At 47.1% G+C, this 26,616-nt stretch overlaps 1 protein-coding gene across 6 annotated transcripts in view; it reads right to left on the reverse strand.

The window, feature by feature from the left end:
• ASTN1 (astrotactin 1) overlaps positions 1 to 26,616 on the reverse strand; it is a 292,150-nt gene that overhangs the window by 48,538 nt on the left and 216,996 nt on the right. For all 6 annotated transcript variants that reach the window (XR_010729358.1, XM_066261216.1, XM_066261215.1 and 3 more), the window contains exons 14-16: positions 25,858 to 25,985; positions 18,592 to 18,696; positions 17,018 to 17,206 (exon numbers count right to left, since the gene is read on the reverse strand). Coding sequence is in view for 5 of the 6 variants with exons in the window: in XM_066261216.1 (XP_066117313.1) it covers positions 17,018 to 17,206; positions 18,592 to 18,696; positions 25,858 to 25,985 (422 nt within the window). In the remaining variant the exon portion in view is untranslated. The remainder of the gene's footprint in view (positions 1 to 17,017; positions 17,207 to 18,591; positions 18,697 to 25,857; positions 25,986 to 26,616) is intronic.

The following is a 26,616-nucleotide window of genomic DNA, read 5'->3' on the forward strand; positions in this document are numbered from 1 at the left end:
AAGCGCAAGAGGAACACATCTTCTCTCTTCTGAAATTCTTTAGTAATTCTCAAATGACTTTTAGATAAAAGTAAGAGAATAGGGCGCGGCCAGCGGCCCTTACACCTGTCCCCTGGTCCCCCTCTGGCCTCGTTCCCAGGTGTACCACGTGTCCTCATGCCCCACGTCTCACTGGCCCTGCCTTTCCCCTATTTACAATATCCTTTCTCCGGAGGCTGCCTACTGATGTCCACCCCCTTCCTTCCCCACTGTCTAGACAGCACCTCCTCCAGGAAGTTTCCCCAGCCCTCTCCAGTCTGAACTCAGAGCACCTCCTTGGTGCTTCCTGTTCCGAGGTTGCTCACAGCCCAGGTCACACTTCACTGTCATTCCTGGTTCGCTAGACACTTCCTCACATATTTTATAAACAGCTTCAGGGTGGAGCCTGGCTCATCCTCATCAGTGTACAGTATTCCTAACACAGCGCAGGGCCTGGCCCTCGGGACACGTTAGCGTCAGGAGGTACAGTAGTGAGTTTGTTAACCTGTGGGATGGAGCTCTCCCCGGAGGGGGGAGGGAGGTGTTAGCAAGATAAGAGCTGGCCAGGGTACGGACTGTATCTTCCTTGCTATTATGTTAATAATGCCCGGCCATGACAACTCAATGTTAAGAGTGGACGACCTCCTGTCTGTTCTGGCATCCTTCCGGGAGGAGGTGCTTACCCTGGGACAGCACTGTGGGCAGACCCTAAGGTGAAATTGATGAGCCCAGGACACAGGACAAGTCCCAGAGCCACCCAGTGCCAGCACACGGGAAAAGCCACGCCAAGCTCTGAGATGGGGACGGTCCCTGGTCGGGCCTGGGCCCCAGTTCTGGTTCTGCCCTTCTCTGTGCAGCCACAGGCCAGCGACTTCATGTGTGGACCTCTGCTCCTCCCCTCTGCAACTGGGGGTGCTGGGCCGCCGGGGAGGAGTGTGACACGCCTCGGGCCAGGGCACAGGGGCTGCAGGCAGATGTCCCAGGTGCAGAAAGCTCCACCTCCTCAACATCCCGAGGACCTGGGACAGCACACTCACCTGGGGACACCCCAAGGGACAGACCCCTGCTCAGCATGGCCTTCTGTGGTTTCACAGTTCAAAATGAAGCCACAGTGACTGAGAACTCACACACACACAGGAAACCTTCACCAAATAGAGTCATAACAGGCAATCTACCCCCTCTCCCCTCCACAGGGAGGTGTCACATATGGGATACGTGAACAATACCAACAACTGGAAATCCTGGGATATGTTATTTCCTTATGATTATTTCTCAGGGCCTTAGCAATTATATTTTATAATTCTCTAGGTGAACTAGGCAGTGACATTTACCTACGAATCCCCACTGCCCTGCCCAGCAAAGTAAGACAGCCACCTGCCCTCGGCTACACCACAGCTGCGCTCCAACCCTCCCACCTCCCACCTACCTCACCACAGGACCACCTGCTGAACTCCCCCTGCACCTGCCATCTCCCCGACCCCTAACTGTGGAAGCAGCTCTAAGCTGGGTGCGAGCCTGCTTCTCTTCTTGGCCTTCCTCCCTGGCTGAGCTCATCCATTCCCAGGGTTTCCGACACTGGCTGAATCCTGCCGACTCACAGACCAGCATCTCCAGTGCTGACCTCTCCTCGGAGCTCCAGGCACGCACATCCAACCACCTGCCTGACTTCTGCATCCGCATGTCCCCATGGACACTCAAAACCAACAAGTCTGCAGGAGGCTCCCCACCTTCCCCCATCCCGTCGGCCCCCAGTTGGCAAATGTACTTCAGCATCGTCAGCTGTTCAAGGGAATATCTAGAAATCGTTTGGATTCCTCTTCCCCAGCTCCTCCCTCCCCGGACCCATCCTGTCTGTAAGTTTCTCTGGTCCATAAACAACCCTGCTCTGCCCTTCCTCCTCCATGTCGAGTGTGTGGGTTACTGCTTTAGGCCTCGGACTGGTGTCCCTGACCCCGCTGTGGCCTTGTTGCTACTCCGCCCAGTGCAGGGCATGTGCTGGGCTTTTGCCTTGGTGGCCTCCTCTGCAGCGTCCTAGCTGGGGTACGTGTGGCTCTGCGTGGCCGTCCGGGCCTTCCCCACCTCCCCCCAGACCACGGCTTCCTGGCTCACTCTGCTCCGGCCCCGTCAGGCTTCCTGACCTCGGGTCTTTGCACGGGACACCCTCTTCCAGGACGTCCTTCCTCCCGCTCGCCTCACACGTGTCAGCGTCACAACCACCCGGGCCTTCCCGGCACCTGCTCTAAGCCGGGCAGTGCCTCTGTGACCCTCTATCACAGCCCAGCGCTCCTAATGTTGTGTTTGTTCTTCATTTCCGTGTCGGGGCTGTCCCTCCGTGGTGCCCCGAGAGCAGGAACCATGTCCCTTCCACAGTACCATCGGCCGCATGCCTGCCCAAAGTAGAAACTTCGTAAATATCCATTGAAAGATGGAAGATAAAGAATGATAAAAAGAATAAAAAAAAAAAACCCAACTGGTCAACTGAATTATAAGAGATTTTCTTTGATTTCAGTTTGCTTTCATGTTTATCTGTAGATCATTAGTGACTTCCACCAGTCCAGTGAATGTGAGATGCATGCTCTATCCAGGTCCCAGCATACTCACTGTCCTTGTACAAGACTGTACAGACCAGGAAAGCTGCAGGGCGGGCATCCCCCACCTACCCTTGCCCACGTGACTCTGACCCAGCGTGACTACACTCGAATCCGCTGTGAGCAGGACCCAGGACAGTCGCTGTGGGCAGCTGCGGAGGAGCGGACACAGAGTCCCTTCTCCCTATGGCAAAACAGACACAGAAGGAATACATGCATAGAGCCGCAAGCGCCCCAAAGGCGTCAATATCTACAGGACCAGTTACCAGAGCAGCTGACTGGACTTGCAATGAACCGGCAGGAGGAGCCACCGCGGTCAGCCTGGGCAGGGGAGGCTCAGGCACAGAGCGACTGCAGAAGCTGCCTCTGTGGGATCAGCCCGACCGCAGCCAGCCCCCAGGGAGACAGGAACACGCCGAGGGAGCCCAGGCTGGTGGCGCACCCGAGCGGGGGGCTCTTGCCCGTGTCACTGGCACACGTCGCCTACAGAGCTCTCATTTTAACTGGCAGATGCATTGAGAGTTGAGCTGCAGAAAGGTTTCTTCCACCTTTCTTTCTTATTTATTGTTTTAAAGTTTTAAATCATCGGATCATTTACAACATGGATGGACTTTGATAACATTATACTGAGCAAAATAAATCAGAAAAATACTAAGAACTATATGATTCCATACATAGGTGGGACATAAAAATGAGACTCAGAGACATGGACAAGAGTGTGGGGGTTACGGGGAGGGGGGAGGACAGGGAGGGGACGGGGGAGGGGAGGGGCCAAAGAAAACCAGTTAGAAGGTGATGGAAGACAATTTGACTTTGGGTGATGGGAATGCAGCATAATCAAATGTCAAAATAACCTGGAGATGTTTTCTCTGAACAGATGTACCCTGATATATCAATGTCACCCCATTAAAATTAATAATAAATAAATAAATAACAAAAAAAATTTTAAATTAGCCAAAGCAAAAACACGTGAAGGTCTCTTTGAACCTGTGCGGTTGTCACAACTGCTCTGAGCTAAGGGCTCTTGTGGTATGAAAGCCTGACCACGTCTGTCCCTGGCCAGAGTTAACCAAGCGACCGGGCCGTGTGTGGCTAGGACCCAGCCAGCCACCCCCTCCGGATTGTGCCGGGCTTCACGGGGAGACACTGCGACCCCTTTCTGGAGCCCCTGGACATGAACTTGGTTTAAGCAGGTACTGTCCCCAGTCTCCTGCCTTACTGGGCAGTGACCAGATCAAAACAGCCCTTTGCAAAGCTGTCAGGTGGTGGCCGAGGCGTCCCACATGCCCCAGGGCTGGCCCTAGCCAGCCCAACAGCCCCTCTCCCCAGAAATGCCTGACGTTGCTAGGGGTCCTTCATCGAAGGCCCGCCCCTTTGCTTCCTCTTCAAGTTCTTCCTGAGGACACCGTGTGCATAGCCTGGGCACATTTTTCTGGCACCAGGATGGGCTCTGAAGGAGGAGTGTGTTCTGTACCTTGCGACAGCTTTCTCTGCCTCTTTCTTGGGTCCCCTTGACTAGCTGACTGCAAGGAGAGAAGAGATAAGACAAGGCTGGAAGAGAAAAGAGTTACGCTTCACTTTTAACATCTAACGTCCCACTGTGGTTAGGAGCCTCTTTTCTTTTCTTTTTTTTTACAGAGACAGAGAGAGAGTCAGAGAGAGGGATAGACAGGGATAGACAGACAGGAACGGAGAGATGAGAAGCACCAATCATTAGTTTTTCGTTTCACATTACGACACCTTAGTTGTTCATTGATTGCTTTCTCATATGTGCCTTGACCGCAGGCCTTCAGCAGACAGAGTAACCCCTTGCTCAAGCCAGCAACCTTGGGCCCAAGCTGGTGATCTTTTGGTCAAACCAGATGAGCCCGCACTCAAGCTGGCGACCTCGAGGTCTCGAACCTGGGTCTTCGGCATCCCAGTCTGATGCTCTATCCACTGTGCCACTGCCTGGTCAGGCAGTTAGGAGCCTTTTTTTATTCACCATTGTAACCTTGATGCCTTGCACTGGGCCTGATCTACAGTCAACACTCAATGCACGTTTCTGAATAAAGGCATGGCCATCATGGCTTGCAAAGGAACTCCGAGACTTCCCTCAAGGTGCCGCTAGTTGAGGTCTATGTGTGTCGTTGACTCTGGCTTTACTGCTGATGTATGGCTGCCGCCACTGCCCCTGGGGATGTTAAGACAGGGAAGCTGATCTGATTGGAAAACCATCTTCCTCTTATCAGTAACAGAGAGAGAAATGATGTATTCTGGAGCCTTCGACTGCTGTGGCATTAATCATTGGCATTTTGGACTGTGGCTGGAAGTTGGGGCCGGATTTTAAAATGTTGTCAACCACTCTCGTTTTTTCCAAAATTTAATTACTTCCCTGATCCATTTCTTACTGATTTCCATGACGTTAGGTTTTTTTTTTCCTTATTTTAAAAATTTCCCTGTTCAGTTATACCTTTTGATAATTAAACTGACTGTCAAAGAGTTCGATGAGACTGTCCCTGACAACAGAAGGATGGAAACCAGGAATAGATGGAATGGGTAGTGGCCAAAGGGTGAGCTCAGTGGGGTCTGCTGATGGGTGGGGTTAGGGCAAGCAAGGGTTTCGGTTTAAATACAGGTTGCATATTACACCCAACACATATTCCAATACCCTCTCTCTCTCTCCCCATAAAGAGAACCTTCCAACCTGCCCTACAAGAAAAGCAATCATAAAAAGTTTGATTAATAAAAAGACAACGACGACGACTACTGTTGTCTTCTACAACCTTAGCTGGTAGCTGGAAACTTGGAATAACAATCGCCAACTGGACCTCCACACGTGGATTTATTCCTGTGCCTAGTATTTAATCCGAGCCCCGCCTTGTGCTCGATCACTTGGTTTTAATGTCTAGCCTATTCATCTAATGCCAAACTCCAGGGCATGACATTATCCACCTGCCCACCCGCACACACAGGACAATCAAACCTGGAGATGCGAAGGAGGGATGATCAAAGGGTGGGCTGAGGCCAGGAGGTCAAAGGGGAAAGTGTTTGGGGACCTGCTGCTTTAGACAATGACAATATGCTGTCATTTCCCTTGAGAAGGGAAGAGGAAGAGGAGAAAGGATGACATTCACTCATGTATACATTTCACCAATATTTACTGCCCGCTAGAGGGCACCATGCATTGCAAACGATGGGGCGGGGGTAGGAAGGGAGGTGACCCCTTCTATGCTTCCGAGGATACCACAGTGTTCCTCTACAGCAGAGCGTTAATAGAAATCAGGAAAAGACAGGAGCCTAAGAAGACACAAACGCTACCAACGAGTTCTCTCTCAACCTTTGCATGCCCGTCTGTGGAACTGGGCTGCTTGCCGGGCCAGGGTCCCGCCTCTGGGACATGGGGGAATGAGAGTCTGCCTCTGCAGGCAGGCAGTGAAGCAGATGGCGCGGGCTTGGAGTCCCAGGTGAAAGGGAAGGCTGACGCAGCTGGACCCGAGCATGAATTCCTCCCGCTTTGGAGAATGCACCTGACAGTCCTTTGTACTTAAAAGGCAGCAGCATCCCAGTTGCTTATCAAAAAAAAAAAAAAAAAAAAAAAAAAAAAAAAGCTTCCTCAGGTCCTTTTCTACAGAAGGCACATTTTTATAGCCTCTACTCGCTTCCTCACTGGAAATAAAAAATCCTTAACATATACATGGGTAGGGAAAGTCAAGCTTATTTCCTGGTCTTCTCCCAGCAAAGGGGCTACAACTGGGATGGAATATGGTGGTCAAAGGATGTGATATTGATTCTGATTTTTGGACAGATGGACTCCCCTGCTCCACTAGCCTGGGTAGTGGGTGATTTGTGACTTCTGAAATATACATCAGTGTTCCTATGAAGAGCGAGTTTACCCAGGGCAAGTGTTACTGAGGTCTCTTTGAAGTCCTCATCAGTTGCTATGTTGTTCAAACACAATGAGCTGAACTGCAAATTTTATTAAAATAATGCTAATAATAATGCGACAAAATGCAGTGAACAATTACAGAATGCTAGACATTGTGCTGTATATATATATACGCATGGTATCCAGTCCTTATATTGATATAATCCTTACCTGTAAGCCAAGTCTCCCTAGCCTTATTTCACAGACATGGAAACCAAGGCTCACAACCCTTAAGTAAACTTCTTGAGAGCCACAGGTAATAAAAAAAATTGATGCAGATCTGTCTGATTCTAAACCCTTGCTACAAACAACTACATTAAATCCCTTCATTCCTGTATCTGTTGAGCTAACTAACCTATGTAGCCTTGAGCCAGGTGCTTTTAAATGTTGCATTCTGTTATCAGAACCCAAATCATATGATGAGTATATAGAGTCACAGAATATTATAAGAAACTCTGTGCATCACCAAATTAAGTTTGTTATTATACAGATGAGAAGCTTATTTTGAAAAGGGTTAAGAAATTTACCCAAGGTCGCTGGCTGTCAGATGGCCCAACTGAGACTGAGACCCAGAACCCACATCTCCTGACTCCCCACCCAGTGCTCTTTCCCTCAACATGCTGTTAAGAGAAGGACAGGCCGTGTAGACACGTGACCACATAACACACAAGGCTCTCGTTCCGAAGATGTGAAAACCTCGACCGATGTTGAGTTCAGATTTTTCACATTTGATGCAGACTCTCCCTTGTATCATCATTTATTTTGTTATTATTTCCCTAACATTTTCTTCTATTCATTTCTTTTATTTTTTGCCGAGGTATACAATTAGTTACAGGTTAAAGCCTATAACTTATGGTCAAAATAAAAGTCCTGGTAGACAGATACATTGTACTATTAAGCCTGTAGGCATATGTTTATTTCTCTTGGGTCTGTAAGCACCATGGCCAGCCCACTTGAGCACTGATGGACATGTTGGATAAAAGAGGTGGTGGCGCAGTGGATAAAGCGATGACCTGAAATGCTGAGGACCCAGGTTGGAAACTCCAAGGTCATCAGCTTGAGTGTGGGATTATAGACATGACCCCATGGTCACTGGCTTGAGCCCCAGGTTGCTGGCTTGAGCAAGGGGTCACTGGCTTGGCTGGAGCTCCCCCACATCCAGTCAAGGCATGTATGAGAAGCAATCAATGAATGACTACAGTGCCATAGCTACAATTTGATGCTTCTCATCTCTCTCCCTTCCTGTCTTTCTCTGCCTCTCCCTCGAATGAATAAATGAATAAATAAATAAATAAATAAATAAATACATACATACATACATATGACAGGCCAAACAAATTGGCCCCATGATCCCATCTTGCTGAATCTAGAACGCAGCACAAACATGCCAAGTGCCGAAGTTCTCTTTGAAGCCCATCAGAGCACCCAGGCCTCTCTCTTCTCTACAGCCATGTTGGTTATCAGTCTGATATTTACCAGGTAACTTCTATATGCCCTACATCAGTGGTTTTCAACCTTTTTACTCTTGGGGGCCGGTGAACCTAACTGGCTGAAAACAGACACATGCAACGAATCAAGTTTTATCTTACCGCACGGAACAGTGCAACACGGTACAGCTGGTGCTGGATTTCCAAACTCCACACGCCCAATGCATCGAACACTATATAAGTTGGTCCAGATGCTTTTTGTCTATTGCACATGATTTTTAAATGCTCTGCACATGCAAAAGGGTGTCTGAACAAGCCTACAGGTTCCAAAGATATCTAAGACAACCTCAATAGTATTTTCAGAGTATTTTTCTTTCACGATAGAAGCTGATGAGTGGCAATCACCCTGAGCATACATGAATCACCCTGACTAAGATCACTGTGTGTATAATCTTCATCCAACATCAGAGTGGTTAACTCTTTCATGGACCAGCCCAAAATTTCTGGCGGACCGGTGGTTGAAAAACACTGCCCTCCATGATGCTAGATGCTAGAAGCTATGAGAATCCTCAAGGGTATGAAGCCCCTGTGTTGGCTTATGTCCTCTGCCTAGACTGAATAGTCATCCCCAGATATCTGCATGGCCAACTCCCTTTGTCTTTCTTACCCCTGTCCCCACCATGGAGGCCTTCTCAGTGCCTCCCATCTCGATCAGCTCCCCAACCCTTCAGCCAACCTCTATTACATCACTTGGTTTTAGATTCTCCACAGTACTTATCAATATCTGGACTAATCACTTTCATTTATCTGTTGCTTGCCAACTTCCTGTCGCTCTTCACTAGGATATAAACTCCGTAAAGGCAGGAAATAATTCCTGTGTCATTCACCATTACAGGCCCAGTACCTAGATCTGTGTTTAGATACAGATGGTTTTAAATAAACAAATAAGTCCACTCTGAGGAAGCAATCAATCAGGTTTTGAAGGCAGAGTTTACATATTTGGAATAGAGCATAATCTTACAATATAGCCAACCACTAAATTGTATGTCTATTTGGATAACAGGATGATATGCCACTAATGTCAGGGCCATAATTAGATGAAAGGAGTTTGACATCGCCACCAGAATGACCCCATCAATTAAAAAATATCACCCAGGTTAAAAAATTCTGCTTACAAAAATTAGGGGATATCTTATTGCTTCATATTCATTTTGAAATATTCCCTAAATTTTGTGAGCAGTATATAAAACTCTAACAATTTGCACTTTCTAGAGAGGGAAAAATGGGGATTTCTTGACCACTAGTTTCAAAAACCGAGAAAGAATGTTCGAGAAGGTAAGGTGAGGGACAGGACTCCCCACAGCACAGAGTTTCAAAACATCAGCTTATCAGCCTTTAATCCTGATTGTTGGTGCATTTCCAATTTCTTTCCGTGCCCAAGGGCCGAAGACTGTTCAATTCTGCACACGAGCCTAATGATCAATGCCTTAATCAGAGAAATGTCCTGGTCCATTCAGGCCCGTCCTCTCATCTGTGACACTCCTCTGTGGAGAGGACACCACGGCATCCCCCTGGAGGCCGCATGCCCTGGGTCCAGGGTGAAGTGTCCAGCAGTGCACAAGATGGACAGGGATGATGGCAGAAGGTGCCCCCTGTCGGTCTTCAGTTAAATTGCAGAGCCTTTCTTTTCAGAATGCGGGCCTGGGATCAGCAGTGTTGGTGTCACCCTAGGGTTTGTTAGAGGGGCAGAAGCTCCGGCCCCATCCAATCATGCTGAATCAGAGCCTCCATCTGAACAATGCCCCCGGGTGAGACCCAGGCACAGCCAACTGTGAGAAGCGCTACCAAATAGGAGAACAGAAACTACTCCAGCAACTGCGTTGTCATCACAGATCCTAACAACAACAAAAACGACACTTGACAATCAAACATCCAGAAAACTCAAGGTGCAAGGCGGTGTCGATGCACCAGGAAGTCTAGCTAACCAGGCTTAATTAACATCTGGCCCTGGTGGGTTTATCTTAGACCAGTGACCTAGCTTCCATTAGGTCTTGACCTCACCCTCATTTTGTCCACCACCCTTCTGACCTTGACCTTCTCCTGATCCACTGGCTGGCAAGAGAGCACGCAGCCACATGCCGTGTGTCTCAGGAGGTGAAAGCATTCTTAGACCCTGGCTCTGTTACTCCCTAGGAGGCCACATGTAAGATATTCAAGCTCTCCAAGGCTTGATTTCCTAATCTTCCATGTGGGGAGGGTAAGACTGTCTTAAGTGATACATATGTTATAAGATGAAGTGAGGAAAGCTAGATAACGTTTTCCAACAAAGCGCCAGGCTCAATACAGGTGCTCAGGAAAAAATGGGAGCTGTTTGGCAATATTATTCGTAGTTGCTTCCTCCCTCAACCTCTAGATCTCCAGTTTCCTCTGGATGCCTTGCATCAGAGCCCGGGGACTCAAGACTCTAATGAAGTCCTCACACATATGTATGGGAAGGCTTGGTTCATCTTCGAAGGCTCTGTTTGTGATGCCACCAGGCCTGTTTTCTGAGGCACCCCCATCAGGCCTGCCTGCCTGAGACCGCCGGAGAACAGCTGTCTCCTCTCGGCCCCCTCTCTGCTCACTGCAGGGCTGTGCATGCAGCGGGCCCTCGGCAAACATTTGTTGAATGAATTAATCATTTAAAGAAAATAGCGCTATGTCATAAATGCTCTGCTGCTGGAGCGCTAACTTCGTCGCCGTAAATGTGCAGAGAAAGAGCCGAAAGAGCCCTTGGCGCTGGTTTCAGCCCTAGGGTTGTAAAACATAAAGCATTCTAGAAACTTAAGTTATGACTCTTCATCGAATTTCTGTGCTGTATCCTTAACCTAATCAAATTTTATGCCCCGGACCACAATTATGCAAGTTAGTCTCGGAGCTGCACCAGCAACAGATACACAAGGCCAGCTCTCTGCGGGCCAGCGCTCGCTGGCTGGCCAGGATCAGAAGCTGACTGCTGATTCGGATACTGGCTTTGGTTTGGGCAGAGCGGAAGTCTGCTCACGATCCGGGGGAGACAGACCACCTGAGTCCGTCTTGGGCTCCATCCACCCAAAAATAAATGGACGGAAAGTGGAAAACACGGCATCTTGTGTGTGCAGAAATACAATGCCAAGGAATAGTTTCTTCTTCCTTTGACTCTAAATCTTTCTTAAGACATCTCAGAGCTCGAGGAGAGACTTCAGGGAAAAACTTTCAGCTGATATCTTGGAAGAAGAGGAAGCTATTCTTCTTAGCTTTCCCAGTGGGAAGGAAGCAACTGGCTAGAGAAAAACACCAAACCAAAACAAACAACTAGACTAGAAGCGCCCCAGAAAGGAAGAGCTTGCTTATTACCAACTGTCAACCCAGAGAACCCCGGGGGTATGCGCCAAAAGCAATGGCAACAAAAGGCAATGGCGAAGGTCAGAGCTGAAGTAACAATGAAAATGATATTGGAAACAGAAAGAAGGACACAAGGAAACCCACTCCTGAATAGAGTATAAAAAAATAGAAGAAGGAAAAGAAAGAAAATGTACTGTGCTTGGATGTCAGGGGGAAGATTAAAATTAAGCCCTTGGAAGTTCTTATTTGAAGAAGGTTCAGTTCTTTTTTTTTGGTCACTTCTCTGTAATCTACAGATCTATAGCTCTTCACTGGTTTCTTCTGAAGTGAGAACAAAATAAAAGATTCACTCTTCCAGCAAACAGGGGATGCTAATTATATGTCAGGCACAGTGTACTAGACGAAGACTCAAAGATTAATGAGGAATGGCCGAACGGCGTGCACCTCCTCCCAGACACCCATCCAAAGTTCAGCTCTCTGCAGGAATGATGGTGCTTTTTTTTTTTTTTTTTAAATCAATTAACTTTGTAAGTCCTCACTCAAGGGAACGCAAACTTTTCAGAATATATTTTTTAATGTTTTAGAAGAGTTCTATTATAAAAGTGCCACATGCCTGTTGTGGGAAAGGCAATACAGAAGTTTTTAGTGTAAAAGAATAAAATTCCCTACCTCACATCCCTGATCTTGGAGGAAACAGATAAGTTGTTCTTATAAATACATAAATAAAGCAATTTTGAGATTGCATACACATTTCTTTCTCTATATATGGTATGTATATATACACACACACTATACACACACACACACACACACACACACTATAGGCTGTCCCCAGGTTACAAACAAGATAGGTTATGTAGGTTTGTACATTTACTTAATAAATACAACTTGGATGTTTGTCTTAACATAGTATTTATTTTTACTTTTGTGTATATAAATACTTTTTTTCTTTTATATTTTTATTTATTCATTTTAGAGAGGCAGAGAAAGAGAGAGAGAGAAGTGGGGAGGATCATGAAGCATCTAGTCCCATATGTGCCTTGACCAGGCAAGCCCAGGGTTTCGAACCAGCGACCTCAGCGTTCCAGGTCAACGCTTTATCCACTGCGCCACCACAGGCCAGGCATAAATACTTCAACATTTTCAAACCTACAGAACCTACCTCATTCATAACTCGGGACTTCCTATATATACATATGGGTGCATATATACACACATACTCTATACATAATGAGAGACAGATCAACAGATTTTATTTATATATATATATATAACTTTTAAAACAGACAAGATCAGATCCCAATATATCTACTCTTCTGAAGCTTGCCCTGTCTACTTCCAAATGCTAGAGAAAGGCGCTCCCAGACTGGACAGAAAGCAACCTGGCAGCAAGCGGTTGCCTGGTTACCTCTGGGGAGCAGAACCAGATTACTGGAGAATAAGAGTGGGAGAAAGATTGGTTTTTTACTTTATTCTGCTTTATGCATTTTGAATAGTCTAAATAACTTTTTTAAATTTAAAAAAAAAAAGGAGCGAGAGATCTGGTCAAGTGCTGTCAGGTCTACCACCATGGAAATCAGTCATACAGGAAATGACAAGTCAGGGACCTGGGAAGCCCGCGGCCACAGGACACGCGCGCAGAGCTCTACAGGCCAGATGGGCAGAGGAGAACTCTGCCCCGAGCACTGGAGAGGGCGCGGTGGGGGCGCTGACCTCTGAGCCGGCTTCCGAGCAGCGGGAAGGAGGAGACGGCAGAGTGGACAGAGAAGGGAGGATAAGGTTAGACGGGCAGCACACACAAAGGCTCAGGAGTGGGAAGAGACTCAATGCCCTCTCCCAAACCAGGGGATCCCTTGGTGCTGGACCCCGAGTTGGGTCCTGGCACTGAGATGGGGTATCATTCCATTGCAAATATCCATTTATAGAGCTAAAGGGGGGGGGACAAAAAAAAGTGCAAAGAAGAAAGAAGCAGAGGAAGTCATGGCCAGGAAGACTAACCTGCTGATCCCAAGGGACCAAGAGAGGAAAATCCTCCCAGATATTAGGCAATGAAACAGACACCAGGAAAAGGAGAAAAATAGAGACCTCCTGATAAAAATATCATTTTTTGGAAGCTAGAAGGTTGAGGAAAGGATAATTCAGTGGCTGAAGAGGTTGTAAAGATTGAAAAGAAAGAGACCAATGAATGACTGAGGTTTAAGAGGAAGCAGAGGAGGAGGAGCAAGCACACAGGTGGAGAGGTCACCGGAAGAGGAGGAAGTCACCACATTTTCTGGGCCCTGAGGGCAAATGACGATGATACGCATAAGTTTGGAAGTGTTGAGTGGGGAGGTTGGGAAATTTCATTTCTGGTACACTTCATTTTATTTGCTCTGTAAAAAAATAATTAAGATGGTCTAACTGTACACAATCAGAAATGGAAGTATATTTTTCTGACTTCAGCCAGGCTTGTGTAGAGACAGTTGCTCTTACACATTGGTACGGCCAAACCATGGAGTGACAGTACGACAAATAATTGCCTTTGGAAGGGAAGGTGGCCTTCTGAAGATCTGGCCCAAAACACCCATCTCTGAGACGACAAGAGTCAGGCGTAAATAATGCGTGTCACGTGCCTGTAATAAAACCCACGTGGGAAATCACTACATCAGAAGGGCTTTGGCCACCCTTCCCACCACAGCCACCACCACTGACAACAACTAGCAGCAGCAACAACAGCCAACAATTGTTGAGAGCTTCCCATCTGCCCGGCTCTGGGCCAGACCTTAGGAGTGTGACGCTGAATAAACTTGAGAACTGTCACAGTGATTTACAGAGAGAAAAGGAGGCTCTTGATTCAGATGCCTGACCCTAGAAAGCTTCTCACATCAAGGGGGGACGCATAAGAACTCAAATATTGGAGCTGGACAGGGCTGCCAAGGGCATGACAAGTCAGGTCCTGATTGTTAATGGACTAAGTGGAAGTCACCTGGAAGATTCTAGAGTCCCAATCCTTAAATCCTGTGCTCTTCTCATGTCATTTCACCCCTGGTGAATCTCTGTTCCTAGTCTATCCACATGCAACTTTAGGTCTCTGATCATAGGTACAAAAGTAAAGAACAGAGAAGCCCTTTCCACTAGAAGGTTTTTCAAGTCAGAGCAGGCAAGAACATATAATCAAAAGACTCTTGTCCAAAAACATGTCACTTTCATGTCATGGTAGATAGAGCCTTCTCGGAACACTTGTCACCACCAGCATATAATTGTGGCTCTAGTCCAGTTCTCTCAGCGTGCAGGAGAGAGTTTTCCTTCGTCGTAGGCACTTATAGTTCTCAGCCAGTAGCATGCCTTCATGCAGGCTTCTTAAATAAAATGAAATTAGGGCTAAGGGAGGAGAAACATATTTAAGAGCAGAAATCAGACCATACAGTAAGGAAGATAAATGCCATAATGTAGAGAGAAGACACGGGGATGGCGGATGGTGCACATGAACAAGTGAGAGAGATCAAAATAGAGATGCTAAAATGTTGGAGTATCTTTGAAGATCAATAACAAGCCAGGGGTTGCATACAACGGAGCTAAAGCCAACAGCTGGACTGTGACAAATGTAGCCCTGAGTGGCAAGGAGGCTTGAGATAAAGAGGACAGGGCACAGTACCAAGGCCATGGGCAAGATTCCCTCCTGGGCTCGGTGTTTAACCTTAAGGACACTGCAATGCTGGGGAGAGAAGCAGGGGGGCAGGCGGAGTTCTGGGGAAGGTCAGACTCGTCTCCCAGCGTCTGGCAACCCTTGAACAACTGGCAAACAGAAACAGAGGAGGAGTTAGCCTTTTGGTTTCATCTCTAGGATGTGGCATGGAAACACCAGAACGCTCTGCCAGCTGGAACTGGTCTTACCTATGTTTGCTTCCGTTACACTCACTTTTTGGCAAATTGGAATCAGAACAATTTCAAGATGCTGAAGTTTAAAGGGTTACCAGAACCCTGTGGTTGTGTCTTTGAATTTAAAGGAATCAGGGCTTGGGGGAGGTGACGCCTGTAGCAACCACAGCCCAGACACAAGCCTTTTGCTTCTTCTGGAAGAAAGCACCCAGAAGACACCCTCATTCCTCCGCTACTTCTTGAGCAAGACAAGACCAGAATCTGCGTGGAGCGTCTACCTCAGCCACAGGGGACCATTTTCCCCACTGCAGCCTACTGACAGCAGACAGACCCTGGTCCCTCGATCATTACGTCTTAGGATGACCCACTTCATGACTTTCCACTGTGCTCATTTCACCACAAGCCCTTTAGCAGCTCACACCTCCCTAACTTGGCATCCTCAGAACGCTGTGAGGATTAGCTCAGGAGAAGAAATACCATGAATGGCAATCCCAAACCAGTCCTGGTTGATCAGAATACACATTAATTAGCCAGTACTCCTCTGTTACCAGAAGGCAAATTCAGAAGTGTTGGGCAGTTAAAATATATTATGCTCACTTTGTTAAAGATGGCGCTGCCCACATGTAAGCCCGTCGCCCAGGTGATAGTAATGTGTGTTGGGGGTGGGCTGTGGGCAGGTAAGACGCTTGTATCCTGGGGCTTGGTTTTAGGACTAAGCCTTTCCCACTCTTTTTGATGTGGGGTGGTGCAATCCCATCATGCCCCAGATAAGTGACTTTGTATTAGAGACTTCCTTATTTTGTATATTAGATTAAAGGTTTTGATTTCTGCACTATAAAGTGGGGCAGACCGGGAGCTTGCTCTCTCGGTTCCTGAGATTAGCGTTAGAGCAGAGAGCAGGTTGGAGAGCAGAGTAAGGCCACATGGAGGAGAGCAGAGGCAGCCAAGATGGTGGAGTGCTGAAAAAGAAGCCAGTTCGTGCAGAGTTTGTGCAGAGAGAAGGAGACGGGGAACAAAAAAGAATGAGGCTAGTGAGCTAGAAACCTTTGATTCTAGGAAACTCGGATAAGTCAGTAGCTTTGTGAATGCTGAATAAGTGGGTTTTGGAGCCCAGTGTGTGTTTTTACTTGCCCGCCGGGTGCAAGCTAGGATAAAGATAATGGCCTACCAGTTCGTGGCTCCATTGTTTCTTTACCGACTGTCCGAATCTAATGCGAACCTGCATGGGCCAGGCGGCTGTGATGGTGGCAGTGGATACTGGCTTTACAAGAAGGTTTGAAAAATTCCAATTCCGTAGATGTAGTTGGACTGACTGGTAATTTGCCATTAAACAGTGGACAAGGATTTATTTGTGGCACCTGGAACTTCAGAGACCCTTGCGCCACTGGAGAGTTCCTCACAGCACAAATCAGTAGGGAAGATGGGCCTCAACTCAGGGCAGGATGGAGTGAGAAGGGGTTTGCTGGGCAGCTGCTGCAGGGGTTGCTCTCCAGGGCAGGTCGGGACTCCCAGCCAGGAAAGGAAAGGTGAGGGGACTGCAGCACAACCCTCCCTTCCCTCCATGCCATAAGAACAGCTGTTGCTATGGTGGCAGAATGCACGGGGGCTGGTAAAACCCTTTGGAGGACTCTCTCTACAATAACTCACACAGCAATGATACAATTTCCCCCAAATACCCATATGTTGAGATGGGGTTTTAGCAATGAAATCTTGGTCACTTTAAGGATGGACACAGACCATCAAGGTGATATCGGCACGAATCCCTCACCTACAGACCCCTCAAGTTTGGTCCTACTGCACCCAGGGTGCCAGTACTTGCACGGGGTGTAAGATTTGTTGATGACCATGTCACTCACCTTTGCTGATGTCTTCATACTCCAGCCAGAGCCGCCGCTGGACCTGCTTGTTTGGATACCAGATGGAGCAGGACTCCTCAAAGCCATAGACAGCTTCCTGGATGTAATGGTTGCCAAATTGGTCCAACAAGGCCACAAAATCCCCACGCGATGTTGCCCCATCGAGGGAGTGGAGAGCATTGTTGAGGGCTATGGGGAAACATCACCCAAGAGGAGGAGTGAGGACTCACCCTGCAGGTATCCAGATGCCCAGGCTGGTCAGCTCCCACTGTGGACATCCTGTGTGGCCCACCGAGAGCTGCAGAGCAGGCTGGGACCCTCAGGGGAGTGCTTCCATTGAGCTAAATCAGACCTTTGGGTTCCTAAATAAATTAGCTCTCTAAGCCAGTTGGCCATGTTGTTAACTTTGTACAAGTTAAGCAAAACATTGCTAAATCTACCCCCAATGCTTAAAGTCAATGTTTTTTTCTTTTCCTCCTCAAATTACAAGGCATGACATTAAATCAATTTAGCGAGCTCAAATAAGATCATCTGAAAAAAAAAAGTGTAAAAGGATAGCATCGTCTAAAATAGAAACGCAAATACTAGCGGAGAAAGTTTCACATCATGAGATGAAGTATCGCTTCCCAGAACTTCTGCTGTGTGTGGGTGGGGGGTGCCTGTGTACAGGTCAGGGTGGGAAAGACGTGCGCAGTGACCAAGAGCCTTTGTGGAATGCCGCCTTCAGGCATAGGAACAGGCAATAGGAAGATAATGGAAGAAGAAAAGTCACTACTACACTGCTTATTGTTCCAGAAAACCAAAAGTCCAGGGGCTGGGAAATGACAAATGGAGGGAAGGAGCTGCCTGGCTCCTCTCAGATTTACTTCCTGTTTAGGGGGATTGTATTTGACTGAAAGACAGCCTGCGGCCAAATGTCCACATCCAGTCCCTGCTGAACCTGGCCAGCTGTCCACGGGCCTCCTTGCATACAGCCCTCCACACCTGTGTCCTGTTAGAAAAAGGCTGGGCCTGGTCCGGGCGTGAGCCCCTGGGTGCAGAAGTCCACAGCAGCCGTGATGCCACGGTGGCTTTGAAAGGCATGTGGCAATAGAGGTACGGCGGGTATCCCTCTGTTAATCTGCGATGCACATTTCCCTCCTCCACCCCCACCCCCGCCCCTTTCTTGCTTCTTTCCCTTATTTCCTTCACTGCACTGAACCTCTAAGTATTGCTCCTTGCATTTGGAAAGTTTTATTCTGTCAATTTATAGAAACTCCGCTTTTGCATATCCTGTCTACACCCTGGGTGGCCCCAGGAAAAAGTGATAAAGTAGGTGTTTATCTTCAGTGGTCCATGCCTTGCCCTTTCTATCTCTTCTATGATCCAAGATAAAACTTGCAATTTAATCTGTCCTTAGAAGAGGGGCTGGTTCCAGCCATTTGCCCTTAAGGGTGAATCTCAGTGAATTTATTATCTCACAGTGGCTACCCCTTAGACTGCATCTTAAACAGAGGGATAAAAGCGCTTGTGCCCTTGGGAAGGACCCCCACGCCCCAGGGCAGGTGGGAGGGACAGCTTGGTGCTGCACTCACCTTGAGAGATGGCCACTTGGTTGAGCTTGATGTGGTACATCACAGACCGAACCTTCCAGTGCTGCAACACAGGGTATCCAGAAACCTCGCTGAAATTTACCATCCCTAGGGATAGAGAAGACATGGGCTCAGCATGTGCGATGGGTTCCCGAATCCTGAATCTACTAGGTTGGTAGGGCAGGTGATTATGAGAAAATCTGATGGAGAGAATTTCTGGAATCATAGTAACAACAGCCATCATTTACTAAACGCATGCTCTAACCAGGCATTTTTTGCTAAGCACTTTGGAGGTATGAAGTCATTTGATCCTGGTGAGATAGGTGTTATCATTTGCATCTTACCAGCCAGAGAAGGTGTCTGCATAAGAGCCCTAGGCCACCGGGTGTGTCTGAGGCATGGCTGGGGTCTCCGCCATTCTTTTGTAATATTCCCTTGGTAAATTTATACAAACCTTTAGGGCAGGGGTCCCCAAACTTTTTACACAGGGGGCCAGTTCACTGTCCCTCAGACCGTTGGAGGGTCGGACTATAAAAAAAACTATGAACAAATCCCTATGCACACTGCACATATCTTATTTTAAAGTAAAAAAACAAAATGGGAACAAATACAATATTTAAAATAAAAAACAAGTAAATTTAAATCAAGAAACTGACCAGTATTTCAATGGGAACTATGGGCCTGCTTTTGGCTAATGAGATGGTCAATGTGCTCCTTTCATTGACCACTAATGAAAGAGGTGCCCCTTCCAGAAGTGCAGCGGGGGCAGGATAAATGGCCTCAGGGGGCCGCATGTGGCCCGCAGGGCCGTAGTTTGGGGACCCCTGCTTTAGGGCTTACTGTAACATACGCAAGTTCTACTCCCTTTAATAGTTGTAGTAATTGACTCAGCTCATGTACCTGATAACATTGATTTTTCTGTCCCATTTAACTGATTTGTGTTCAGTGTTTAAGTTTTAATTATTTTGAAGCTGATAATGCTTATTTCTCCTTTACCAGGAGGGACATTGTCAGCGCCACTAAGTTAAGGGGCAGGGATAGCCTTATACTGAGTGTCTGTCTGTCCACCGACGTGCCAGACCCGGTAATAATACACTTGATATGTGGTCCTCCTGTCATCGATGGGAAAACTGAGGCTCTGAGAAGCCAAGTTATCCACCCAAGGCCACTCTCCAGAAACGCATTTTTGTAGCTTCTTAGAGGTGCTATATGGGCTGTTCTTATTTGATCACCTTGGAGAGAGAGCGGCACCCTATCATAATAGAATATTACAGAAACAAAATAGGCCTTAGGAAGTAAAAAAAAAAAAATCACCTCGCTAAGTTTAGAAAACCAATTTTAGCTTCATTTCTATGCCAAATGTTTGTTATGTACACATTCTAGTAATAAACATATACAGACATGTGCGTATTTCTATGTGGTAGATATGTATATATGCAAATATAGTGACCATATATTAAAGTAAATTTACATAGTTATGTAGATAGTATATGTGTATAAATATAATGGCAATGACACATACCTAGTGAATTATCCTGCCATTTTGACCCATGCTTCCTTCAGGCTAAATCAACTAATTTAGTACCTACCTAGACTAGATAAAGAGGGGCTGGGATTTATTAGCTGCTTGTCAATGCTGATAATATTAGCTGAGCAACTGCCAAATTTCCACTTCTGAGCGAATCATATGGACATAATTGTTGGAAAGGTCAAAAGAAAAAGAAGGTCAGAGGAGGTGCTTAGTGAATCAATTGCTTAAATTTAATCTCAGGCAATCCAAGATAAGTTACTTAAGACTTAGAGAAGGTTTCGGGTACTTTTTTCTTTCAAATGTTCTTCTTTTAGGGCATAAAGTTTTGTGACAACAGTCATACTATACTACCTACTCTGGCTTTTAACCTTTATGTTAATTTTCAAAGCATGTAAATGAGATTCTCCTTTTAGGAGTTTAAGACTCCAGTCACATCCCTCAAAGGCATAAATGGGCATGCTTTGGAGAAATGTTCTATGTAACGTGCCCTTTCTTTTTCTTTATTTTATTTTAATTTTACTTTTTCTTCTTTTCCAAGTGAGAGGAGGGGAGATAGACTCCCGCATGTGCCTTGACCGGGATCCATCTGGCAACCTCCATCTGGGGTTGATGGTCTGCCTATCTGGGGCCATGTTCACAACTGAGCTATTTTTAGTACCTGAGGCAGAGGCTCCAAGGAGCCATCCTCAGTGCCCTGGGCCAATGGACTCGAACCAATGGAGCCATGGCTGTGGAAAGAAGAAGGGGAGAAGAGGGAAAGAGAGAAGGGAGAAGGGGAGGGTGGAGAAGCAGATGGTTGTTTCTCCTGTGTGTCCTGACCAGGAATCGAACCCGGGACATCCATACACTAGGTTGATGCTCTACCACTGAGCCAAACAGCCAGGGCCAAACTTGATATTTCTTTCTTTCTTTTTTTTTATTCCTAGACATGTAATTTTTATTCCATGACGGAAATCCTTTTTTTATGGGCTATTCAGGAACATTTTTATAAGTATTTATTAGTTACCTTACTGTTATTAATGGAATGCACAAAGGTATTAGATGAATGGATAATTTATAGATGCTTGTGACAAATCTCCCTTCTTTAATTGATGCTTTTGTTGAAAATTCCTAGGCTTAGTTCAGAACAGAGGAAGAAAAGAATGAAGGAAACATGACTGTAGAAGAGGAAAAAGGGATGACAGGGCCCACGTTCATCTGGGGTGAGCCAGGTAGCTGAACCGCATGACTTAACTGCTAACCTTACTTAACTTCTAAACAGCAATGCCACTGAGTGCATTTATGCCGGAGCACCAGCCCGGCCGGGAACCGTTACATAATGGTCAGTGCTTGGCAGAGGCTGTTCTGTGCCCGCTTTCAGATAATATTTCCATTATTTAACAAGAAAGGGATATTTTCAAGTAGATACATTTCCCCGCTGAGTCAGCATTCTTTCTCTGTGTACCCTTGGCATGCAGGCAGCTCTAGTTTATTTTATTTTATTATTATTTGGAACACATTTCTGAATGACTTCCTTTTTGCAAACTATTTCTGACTCTGTTTTCTCAAGAATCAACATTATTTTTTTCCTTACCTATGCTTGAAAAAAATTACTGAATAGACTTATGTGAGAGAGAGAGAGAGGGAGGGAGAGAGGGACAAAGGAAAGGAGGGAGGAAGGAAGGAAGGAATGGAAGGAGGGAAGAAAGGAAGAAGGAGGGAGTGAGGGAAGGAGGGAGGGAGGGAAGGAGGGAGTGAGGGAAGGAGGGAGGGAGGAGGAAGGGGGAAGGGAGGAAAGAGGAAGGGAGGAAAGGAAGGAGGAGGGAGTGATGGAGGGAGGGGGAGGAAAGAGGAAAGGAAGAGGGAGGGAGGGAGGGAGGAGGAAAGGGGAAGAGAGGAAAGAGGAAAGCAAGAGGGAGGGAGGGAGAGAGGGAGTTTTCTCCTGTTATTTATTTGAAATGTCAGGGGGATGTATGACCCCAAAGTTCTCAGGTCTATTTCCTATAGTTGACCTCGAACAAGTTCCAAAAAGCACAGAACTCAAAATCTTTATGTAGAGTTTGTGACCGTGGCACCCAACCTGTCCATGAGTGTGGTCGCAGCCTCCTCTCCCTCCTTGGGCTGCTCCTGCACTCTCTTTCTAAATTAAGAGAATAAAAATTCCCATAGATGACAGCCAGACCATACATAAAAATAGAACTCTGACCCAGAATCTGCCACAATCAGCCCATAAAACTAACCTATTCTCTATGGTGATTGGCCCAAGAAGCTAGTCTATTATCTACACATCAGATTTGTGGGAAGTCAGACCAACCACTATCTCTAGCAACCAGTCTAGGATGTCAAATTTTAACAGCTATAAAATGCCAGTCCAACATGTCCAAGACTTGATTAATAACTGACAGATTCCCAGTTTTTGTTCTTGCTTCCAACTTACTTCCCAACAGAGAAAGTCAAATACATATGTACATATTCCTCGACATTTACATTGAATGCCACACCCCTGGTGAGTGGGCCCGCCCATGGCCACCAGCTCCCATCATGGCCTGCCTGAGGCCTTCCTCCTCCACTCTAAGGCCTTCCTGTTCCCCTGCCTGCCCGCCGGCCTCCACCGAGGTGAGGGGCTGGGGGCCCCCTTGCTCAGCAGCAAGCTATGAGTGCATCACTTTCCCCTGTTTCCACCTGGTGGGTCCTCACTGAGTTCCACACAACTTACACCACCGAAGAGGCAGGTGACGCTCAGAGTTCTGAACTGCTACTTTGATGAAGAGGGAAGCAATCGGCATGATAAAAACACAGAAACCAAATATTCTACTCTGTTTTCCGACCAGCGGCTCCGGAAGAGGGCAGCAGCTGTTAGATGTAGGCTCTTCTCGTTCCGCAGGCTTAGGGACCGCTGGGTTAGCTAAGGGGAAGGGTTTCTTCACTGCAGCGTCCGGAACCTGTGGAAAGCTACATTGGCACAGATTGCCGAGAGGCGGATACTACAGTCTTCCCAAATGCAGTTGAAGACAGAACTTATTTAAGCATTTTGAAATGCTTGGAAATGCTGATATAGAAGATTTTAAAGATCACTTTAGCGCTCAAATCTTCTCAGCTTGGAGGTTTATGGGGATTATGACCTATAATAGCACAACAGTGTGACAAGATATGATCTTCTCTGTAAGATTCTTGGGAAAGATTCAAGTAAAACGTTGCCAGAACTAGAAAGTTAACACGGAGGAGATTTGGTTAACCACCCCTTTAATGGACTCTTCCAGTTCATCTGGGCTTTTAACAAGTCAGACGGATTCCTTCATATGTCAAAGGAAAGTTCTCGGCCCACACGGCGCCGCTTCTGAGGCTGGCTGCAAAAGTAGCTGGTTAAGAAGGATCCCCTCTACACTCTTAGGAGTGTTAGACTTCACTCTCTCCAGGCCGTGAAAACAAAGGTGATCCAAATGAATACTCTGCCCTCTTTTGCCTCCAATGTGCCAGATCAGGCAGGGTAGAGGGCACGAGGAGAAAGAGGTTTCTGTGTGGCTGACAATCAAATTCGTATCTCTCATTTCCAAAGATGTAGATCCAAACATGTTCTCTTCTGATGTTTCTCAGATTTACCCACCTGCTCCTCCCCAGGAGTTCCGGTGGCATCCAGAGCTGCGACCCTGTGCCCTCCCAGGCTGGTGGTCCGAGTAACTCTCACCGCCACAACCCGTCACGGTGCGTGAGGTCTTGGTAAGTCTTGAAGCAGAAGCCGGTGGTTTCTCACTGGTGTGAACCCTGTCCGGTTTGTGTACGGCTCACACTTCCTGTACAAGGTATTTTACACACACAGCGCGTGTCTCAGCACAGGACGTATAAACAAGAGATCAAGGTTCCCCGACACTAGAGATGTGGGCTTTAGGACGTGTTCAGAGGCTGCACTGGAATTTTTTCAGTTTAAGTTTTCTCTCTCTCTGTCTCCCCCCCCCACCCCTTTCTGTGTGTGTGTGTGCGTGTGTGTGTGTGTGTGTAATTGTCTTTTAGAGGGGATCAACTTTCGATGAGATTTGCATCTGGTCCAGACTCTATGTACCTGTGATTGTTTTCTGTCTTGCTCCCTTCTCCTTCCCCTGTAGGAAGAACACAATTTGGTAGTTTGTGCATATTTTCTTTCTCACTTGACATATTTTTTTACTTAACAAATACACATGCCACTGTGTATCAGGAACTGTCCTATAAACTTTATACATATTAATTTATTTATTCCTCATATCAGTCCTGTAAGGAAGATGGTATAATATCCATTTTTACAGGTAAAAAGAACAAAGAAAAAACTGAGGCACAGAGATGGTAAGTAACTTGTCCAGGATCACACAGCCACTGAAGAGTTGAGCCCCAGCTGTCAGGCTCCTGAGTCTACACTGTTAATCCTTATGCTACGCTACCTCTGACAGACCTATTTCTAATGCTATCTGGGTCTAAGCTAAAATTTTGAATGTAACTTGCTATCTAGAAGAGGCTTATCCTCAACACAGTCCATTCTCCAGAGAAGGAAGGAAAAGAGGAGAAAGGTATAAAAGAAAAAAGACAGAGAATGAGGAAGAAAGAGAAGTAACAGAGAAATGAACAAAACTGATCATGGAATCGAGCTTACATCCAGCCTTCTCACACCTGACGCTGGATTCCTAGTTAGATGCCTCTTATGGGTCCATGGAAGCCTTTGAAGTGTCTTCATTGGTCCAGGAGATGCTCACTTGTGGGTCTTCACAGGCACAGAGAGGAGAAGATTCCCCTGAGGGTCTCTTGCCTCTTCCATCAACCCATATGTTAGTTCCACAATGAGCCCAGGGGAAGAACACCACTGGGCTTGAGACAGCACTGGGGGGCAAGTGCTGTTTTCACCATCCTATGACAGGGCCACGAGCTCCCGAGGGACTGTACTTTCTTTCTTTTTTTTTTTTTTTTTTTGTATTTTTTCTGAAGCTGGAAACGGGGAGAGACAGTCAGACAGACTCCTGCATGCGCCCGACCGGGATCCACCCGGCACGCCCACCAGGGGGTGATGCTCTGCCCACCAGGGGGCGATGCTCTGCCCCTCCAGGGCGTCGCTCTGTGGCGACCAGAGCCACTCTAGCGCCTGGGGCAGAGGCCAAGGAGCCATCCCCAGCGCCCGGGCCATCTTTGCTCCAATGGAGCCTCGGCTGCGGGAGGGGAAGAGAGAGACAGAGAGGAAGGAGAGGGGGAGGGGTGGAGAAGCAGATGGGTGCTTCTCCTGTGTGCCCTGGCCAGGAATCGAACCCAGGACCTCTGCACGCCAGGCCAACGCTCTACCACTGAGCCAACCGGCCAGGGCTGGGACTGCACTTTCTAAAATTGCAGAGCCAGGACTCAAATCCAGGGTCATCAGATAAGTCTCACGCTGTTCCATTCGTACTTGGCAATGACAGATGACTTAGGCTATAGTCACCACTGCCCTCTCTCCACCTCTACTATGATCTGGTCACTGAGAACACTGAACTCTTATCTATTATTCCACTTGTTGTCAAAGCATCCCAATGAGACTAGGAGGAAATGGTATTACTATGAGTATTTTGCAGACAATTATATAGCAATACTGGCAATTTTACTGACAAATAATCCTACCAGTGTTCAGGTTTGAGACTGAGCTTTTGTTGTGCACAAAGGAAATCATTAGCCTTGAAACCAAAATAAGTGAGGTCAAGTGTCTTGATTTTATGAGACCAAGGGGAGCCTCCCGGTGTCGCAGGTTAAGTGAGGGCAGGAGGAACACTTACCCGTCAGAAAGTCGGGGTCAGGGGTGGGCTCTGAGATTTCCTCCAGGCACTGGTTCTCCAGGGGCACGGTGGCCACCACGAGTCCATCGGGCAGCTGCTGGTCTAAACCTCGAGCAAAGTTGTTCTGCCTGGAAACAGAGGCAGATGTTTTACTGCCGAGTGTTTGGGGTGAGTCCCACTCCTTGGTGGGCAATCCATACCTCAACCCTCAATGAAAAAACTTCCGGGCCAAAAAATTCCCCTTACTCTGAGCCCACGGAATGCGCATGTCTGAAGGAAGACACCACGGTAAGAGGCCGGGTGAGCGCTGGGGAGGATGAGAAATAAACCAGATGAAAAGGATTACTCAGAAGACAGACTGTCCTTTCCTCCCTGTCCCTACTCTCTGTTCCACTCTGCATAAGATCAGGGTGTACGTGGTCCCACTTCTAGATGACACAGAAGACTCCAGCCACCACAAGACTGGGTATGACAGCTCCCTGCTTGCTGTCGGCAGCATCCCAGCTAAAAGGGAGAACACTGGGAAAGTCTACTGCCCGTAATGGAAAAAACGGACTCTAAGAACCGGCTTGGAAATTTACTATGGGTTTGCCATAAGAGTCTAGGCTCAGGTTGCTATCAACTGCTTGTCCATGTCACCACACTGTCACCACCATCACCACCATCTCCTGGAAAGCGAGTATTTAAACAGCCTAAGACCTAACCAAAACAGGGGTCAAACGGAGAATCTTCTAAAAAATTCTTTTCTCTTTTTTATTT

Source organism: Saccopteryx bilineata, chromosome 2 (assembly GCF_036850765.1).
Source record: "Saccopteryx bilineata isolate mSacBil1 chromosome 2, mSacBil1_pri_phased_curated, whole genome shotgun sequence".
NCBI lineage: Eukaryota > Metazoa > Chordata > Mammalia > Chiroptera > Emballonuridae > Saccopteryx > Saccopteryx bilineata.